This window comes from Cornus florida, unplaced genomic scaffold (genome assembly GCF_030987335.1).
Source record: "Cornus florida cultivar Cherokee Brave unplaced genomic scaffold, ASM3098733v1 CherokeeBrave_3.0.0_Hap2_Chr01, whole genome shotgun sequence".
Lineage (NCBI taxonomy): Eukaryota > Viridiplantae > Streptophyta > Magnoliopsida > Cornales > Cornaceae > Cornus > Cornus florida.
The window spans coordinates 62,667,213-62,673,716 of record NW_026775571.1 but is presented as its reverse complement, the minus strand read 5'-3'; the positions used below and the strand labels follow the sequence as shown (position 1 = coordinate 62,673,716).

At 37.5% G+C, this 6,504-nt stretch overlaps 1 protein-coding gene across 1 annotated transcript; it reads left to right on the top strand.

Annotated features, from left to right (window-relative positions):
* The first annotated feature begins 532 nt into the window (after positions 1 to 532).
* LOC132273416 (uncharacterized) lies at positions 533 to 859 on the top strand. Its single transcript, XM_059774375.1, has one exon. It carries the CDS (start codon positions 533 to 535, stop codon positions 857 to 859), a length of 327 nt encoding a protein of 108 aa, XP_059630358.1.
* Positions 860 to 6,504: the final 5,645 nt, after the last annotated feature.

Here is a 6,504-nt window from a genome sequence, read left to right as displayed (position 1 = left end):
CAAAGACTTGTATTGCATGTCAAGAACATGTCTCGGTCCAAGGAGTTCCAGCTATCAACATATAGCTAATAGTGAAAATATGGCCATTCAGAGGGTGGGCTTTGGACTTTATTGGAAAGTTGATACCACCATCGGCAGATGGCCATACTTATATTGTGGTAGCAATGGATTACTTTACAAAATGGGTAGAGGCTATTCCGTTAAAGACCTGTAAGCAGTCAACAATGATTGATTTTATGAAGAAGCACATTATTCATAGGTTTGAAATTCCAGAGACTATCACCACTGACAAAGGTCTTTCCTTTGTTGAAAACAAAGTTCTTGATTATTGTGCTGAGTGTGGCGTCCAAGTGATTAGTTCTATTCCATATTTTGCCCAATCAAATGGACAGGCTGAGGCTTCCAATAAAGTAATTCTCAACATCCTTGAAAAGATGATTGAAATTATCTAAGAGAGTGGCATCACCTACTTTCTAAGGCTCTTTAGGCTTACAAAAATTCAAAAAGATCAAGTACTGGCGTTACACCATATATGCTTACATATGGATATGATGCTGTTCTTCCAATGGAAATGACCATAAGGTCTATAAGGGTGGCTTTCCAAAATAGGCTCACTCTAGTAGATTACAACCATGCTATGTTGGTGGAATTGGAAGATCTTGACGAAGTCCGTCTTAATGCTTTAGACCATATTATTGCTCAAAAGAAGAAAGTCATACGGTTATACAACAAGAAGGTCAAGGCAAAGATATTTGTTGATGGGGACCTGGTATGGCAAGTCAGATTTCCACTAGGAGTTAAAGACAAGGAATATGGAAAGTGGACCCCTAATTGGAAGGGTCCTTACTTGGTGGAATGAGTCCTTGGGAAAGGGGCTTATAGATTGATGGACATAGATTGAGGATCCCACAAACATCTTGTGAATGGGGTATACTTGAAAGAGTATCACCCTTCCATTTATGAAAACTGGAAGTCCACAATCATTCAACCGACCACATAAAATGGCTGGTATCTTCCTTTCTAAGTAAACCGGAAAGTTGGAAAGGAAGCGTAATGGCCATACTTCGGCCATTCCAAGAAGGAAAAGCTAAGTACTTGGAAAAGTACATTGGCTAAAGTTATGAAGCAAATTTAGCTAAATTTCCAAGATCAGCTGATTTCCTAAGTATGGAGCATTTCATTGAGAAGCGGCTACATTAAATGGTCTAGGTTCTATTCATACTGGAAATTACTCATATTACTTGTATATACATGCATTTCTATGTTAGCAATTCCAAGTTAAGTCCAGCCATATTAAAAAATGCTTCAAAAACTTTTTTTTATCCCTTTGTTTTATACAAAACATCCTCTCATTTTTTCCAGTACTTCTAGTTTTTTTTCTTTAATTTTTTTTCTTCTTCTTCATGATGGCGGAATTCAAATCCCATGCCTTATCATCAAGTTGTACCACAAGGCATGGAATTTGGGGGGCATATATTTACTCCATTATTTTTGGCCCAATAGAAATGCGACATGTGGTGAGTTTTAATGAGCTTGCTACACTGGATTGATGCTTTCAAATATCCAAAAGATGAAGCATGATATAGAATTGTTGAAGTTTAATTATGTGTCATCCAATAATAGGAAGGAAGTATGTGGCGAGTTCTAATGGAACTTACCATGCTAGATCACAATTCTTATAAATTATTATTGGATGTTAACTACGACGTCATGAAGGTCAGCCTAAAATGAAGAAGGCATGGTCCATGGAAGGAAAGGGTATGAGAAGATTTTTATCAGAATGGCCGAACCTTTTTTTCAGAATGGCTGAACCTTTTCCTTCAGAAAGGCCGAACCTTTGGTTCAGAATGGCCAAACCTTTCCTTCAAAAGGGCCAAACCTTTGGTTCAGAATGGCCAAACCTTTCATTCGGAAGGGCCGAACCTTTTGTTTAGAACGACTAAACCTTTCATTCAGAATGGCGGAACCTTTCCTTCAGAATGGCTGAACCTTTTCCTTCAGAAAGGTCAAACCTTTGGTTCAGAATGGCCAAACCTTTCCTTCAGAACGGCTGAACCTTTCCTTCAGAAGGGCCAAACCTTTGATTTAGAATGGCTGAACCTTTTCTTCAGAACGGCTGAACTTTTCCTTCAGAATGGCAAAATCTTTCCGTCAGAATAGTGGAACCTTTTCCTTCAGACAGGCCAAACCTTTGGTTCAGAATGGCCGAACCTTTTCCTTCAGAAGGGCCGAATCTTTCCTTCAGAAAGACGGAACCTTTCCTTTAAAACGGTCGAACCTTTCCTTCTGAACGAACGAACCTTTCCTTCAGAAGGGCCGAACCTTTGGTTTAGCATAGCCAAACCTTTCCTTCAGAAGGGCCAAACCTTTGGTTCAGAAGGGCCGAACCTTTCTTTCAGAAGGGCCGAACCTTTGGTTCAAAACCTTTAGACTTTGGTAATTATCCAAGCCAAGTCAACTCTTTTGCTAAAATTTAGCAAGATATGGGGGTGTTTATCTATTCCATCTAAATAAATATAAATGTATACATATATATATATATGTACAAATTTATATATCGAATTAAACCCACGATGAAGAAGTTACTGAAATTAAGGGACTACGTATGAGGCCATCAAGCAAGAAGGGAAAGTATAATTAAGGAAGGTTACTAAAATCTAGAGAACATGGTCAGTAGATGTGGGGGATGATGTATTCATGGATATATATATATTTACATGTATATTACCCATGATGAAGAAGTCGCTGAAGTCTTGGGGCCACGACGTCATGATATAAAGACCAGAATAGAAAGTTCAACTGGAAGGAAGTTACCCAAAGCCAGGAAAACGTGGTCTGTAAGTAACTTCTATATAAATCCATGATATATATATAGAATTATATAGGGAAAGGAATTCTGTAAAAGGAAAAGACTACAAAGAACGTGGGACACTTGGGCAAATATAAACACTTCAATTGAAAGTGGTGGTACTTCATATAGTAATTACCACTAACTGAGGAAACTGTTGAAGGTTATGGATGACAAGGGTTAAATTAGTGGAATCATGGTCTGAAATAAAGGAGAAGACCACACATGAGGGAGAAGGCTAAGTAAGACATGGGACATGTGGTAAGATCCGGACCTTCCAGGTGGAATTTCTCAACTGCTGCTGGAACTGTCGACTTTCCATCTGGGCTGTTCCAGAACGTGGGTAAAGGCTTGCAAGCATGCATTCAACCACCAAGACTACTATTTATCAGTTATAAGTCATGGAAGAATATGATTTTACACTTATCAACATTGAGAGAATGCACATTCAATATGTTTAATTCAAGTCCCACACTTATTTTTCTTACTTTCCATCACCTTACTTTAAAGTCTTGCACTTTCAATACCACTTTCCTTTCCACTAGCCATAGATTAATCTAGAAGTCCTTTTTCAAGGCAAAAAGAACCTTTGAAGGTGGTAATTCCAGTCCTTCATACAATCGCTTGATCCCTGTAATCTCCTACTGGATAATTGTTCGCATATCCACTTTGGAACGATAGCAGTTCCTGGCACACCCGACATTCACCCTCCTTTCTGCACTTGGAAGGGACCACGATTTTTAGCAGCTGAACGCAATGTATCATTCTTCATCTTCTCGATTAGGTAAAAATTCAAATGTGGGAGGGAGGAAAAATCTATGTCAAGTAGATAGTTCTATGGAGATTGCCGCTGAGGTCAAAACTCTTACTCAAAGGTTTAATAAATTCCTTTTGAGTCAAAACTCGGTAAATCAATCATCCTCGTCTCCCCATCATCATAATGAAATGTACATGACTTGTTCAAGCTATACTCATAACACTTCCAATTGTCCTCTTGGACAGGTTTTTCCAAGTGAGTTTAAAAAATAAGTCAATGCCACCTTCACTCATTCGGGGAAAAACCCCTACTCCAATTCATACAATCTGGGATAAAGGGATCACCTCAACTTTTCTTGTAGAAATCAAGGAACCAGTGCAAAACCTCCTCAAGGTTAAAATTCCCAAAGAAAATATATGCCCCCTCATCTTTAAAACTCAAACTCTCAAGGGTACCGTCCTCCATCCTATCCTCTTTACAATATGAATCACTATTCTTATCCTTAAGTTTCCAATTCTTAATCTTACTCTTATCCACCTTAAGCCCCTCCTAGGAATTCCGCCTTTGAGGACAAGGTTTTGGCGGGCAATCTTGAAGCTAACACTCAATTGCTTCACTCTCATTCCTAATCAATTTCAAAGCTTGAATCCCAAATCGAGTAAATAGCTAATTCCATTAATGTGAAAGAGAAAAGTAAGTTGCCTAGTCAACCCGAGACCAATCCAAAGGCACACTACATGGTGTAAACAAGTCCTTCATCGAGAGTTTCAGGCCATGAGCAAATGCAAGCTATCACCACCTTGAGAAGTGGTAGAAGAATTAATAACCAAGTCAAGAGACTAAGTGAAGTTAGTGAACCGGTGTAACCAAGTGGTTATCCCCATTCCATTCCAAATCATATTCCTATTTCACTAGATGCAAGTGGTTCCGAAAAGAACCTTCCATCATCATCATCCACCCAATTAGAGAAGCCCTATGAGCTGAAGTCTCCATTTCCTCAAGCCTTGAGAGATGCTTCACCATTTGGGAGACAAGAAGGAAAAATTCATGACATGATGGAAGTTTTTAAGCAAGTTAAAATCAACCTTTCTCTTCTTGATGCTATTAGATAAATTTCACCTTATGTCAAGTTCTTGAAGGACTTGTGTACTAAAAAGAGGACGAATAAGGGACAAATCCCTAAGAAAGTGTTTCTCACGGAGCAAGTGAACTTTAATAGGTTTTTGTGAGAGGTCGCTTCACAAGGTCAAAATATGAATGTGGTTTTAAAAGCCTTTTTAGTCAAATTTACATTTATAAAACAACAACTACTACTAATGAAGCATATCGAGTAGTGATGTGCATAAATGTGTACCACTTAAAAATACCACTTATAACAATAACACATTCATCGTTGCAAATTAATGTTAGAGTATGGGGTTATCGAACCATAAGGATTGCTAGTTTATGGCAAAAAAAATTATAAAACTACTTCTTCTTTTTAATAAAAGAAATGAAAAATCGATTGGTTTGTCACTTAACCTATTAATTTAACTTTCAGAAAACAGTAAATAATGTAAAAAGGATGGATCGAGCTTATAAAAAAAAGGCTAGGGAATTGACTTCACCTCAACCTCATAAACATGTAGAATTTGCACTCAACTTGGGATTAACACTTATATATATATAATGATGTGTAGGAGCATAAAACTACCACAACATCGTCAAGAAGATCATACATTCAGGACTAAGTATAACCCATCTTTGGTTAGCATGGTTCAACCACCTAGACTAGATTGTGGTATGCACCATCTTCTCTAGGCATTGCCTATCAAGGTCCTTCAATAATATGTTGCAGCACATGAAATCAATTAAATATCATAGACTATCTTCAGTTGGTAGGGACCATCTACCTAACTACATTAATCTAAAGGCGTAGTATGGTCCATCTTTCTTAGGTATCACATATATAAATGCTTAACGTTATGCCAATATAACCATTCCATAAATTTTTTCCCATTGTCACTACAAGAAATCAAGTGTAATACTTGTATCAATATAATGTCTAAGACAAGATAACAAATCAACACAAATATATATATTCATATGATAAATACATGCATCAATTTAATGTAAAGAATATCAAGTTAATGTAAATACTTCTAATTTATGAAACCAATATATACAGTAAGAATCCCCAAATTGAAATACAAATTAAACCATGTTTACTTGGTCTAGGTTACATCAACTCCCTAGACAAGGGATTTAGCCTCTCATAAATATGGCTACACCCTCCAGGATTGAAGAAAAGAATAGAATTCCCTCTCCCACCATCTGTGCAAGCCTTCTCCAAGAACCCTAAAAATCCTTCTCTCTCTCTGTATCTTTTCCAAGACCAAAAAAGAGATGTTTGTGTTTCACCTTTTCCCCCTTTTTATCCTCCCGTAAGTTCAAAATACACAATCTCTCATTTAAAATTTGAAATTACATCTCAGGATAGGCAAAATCGGACTTAGAGAAAATTGGGGCAGTGGTCTCGCATCCGGACGCGAGGCCCTGAAGGTTTTGGCATCCAGACGCCAAAATGGGCTTCAGAACAAGAGCTTGGGAAATGGCATCCGGATGCTAGTTCTTGCGTCCGGACGCCAGGCATCCTACTCTGACACCAACTTCTCTCTTCAGCTCCGGTTACATCCATCGCTTCTTCATGTCATTTCTCTTTGATGATTACTTAAAATGTAGGCCTGATATGACTTGTACTTTGAAACCCTTTAAAAATTTATTCTTATTTCTTTTTAGCAATAGGATCTGTAAAAAAACAAAAACATAAAAATGTAGTTAATCTATATAAATAGATCAAATGGTGGGCTTAACTAATACAATTAAGGGTGTTTAAATATGAAATATTTAACGCTTATCA

Coding starts and splice junctions, on each gene's coding strand:
- LOC132273416 (XM_059774375.1), top strand. CDS start 533: ATGCTTACATATGGATATGATGCTGTTCTTCCAATGGAAATGACCATA.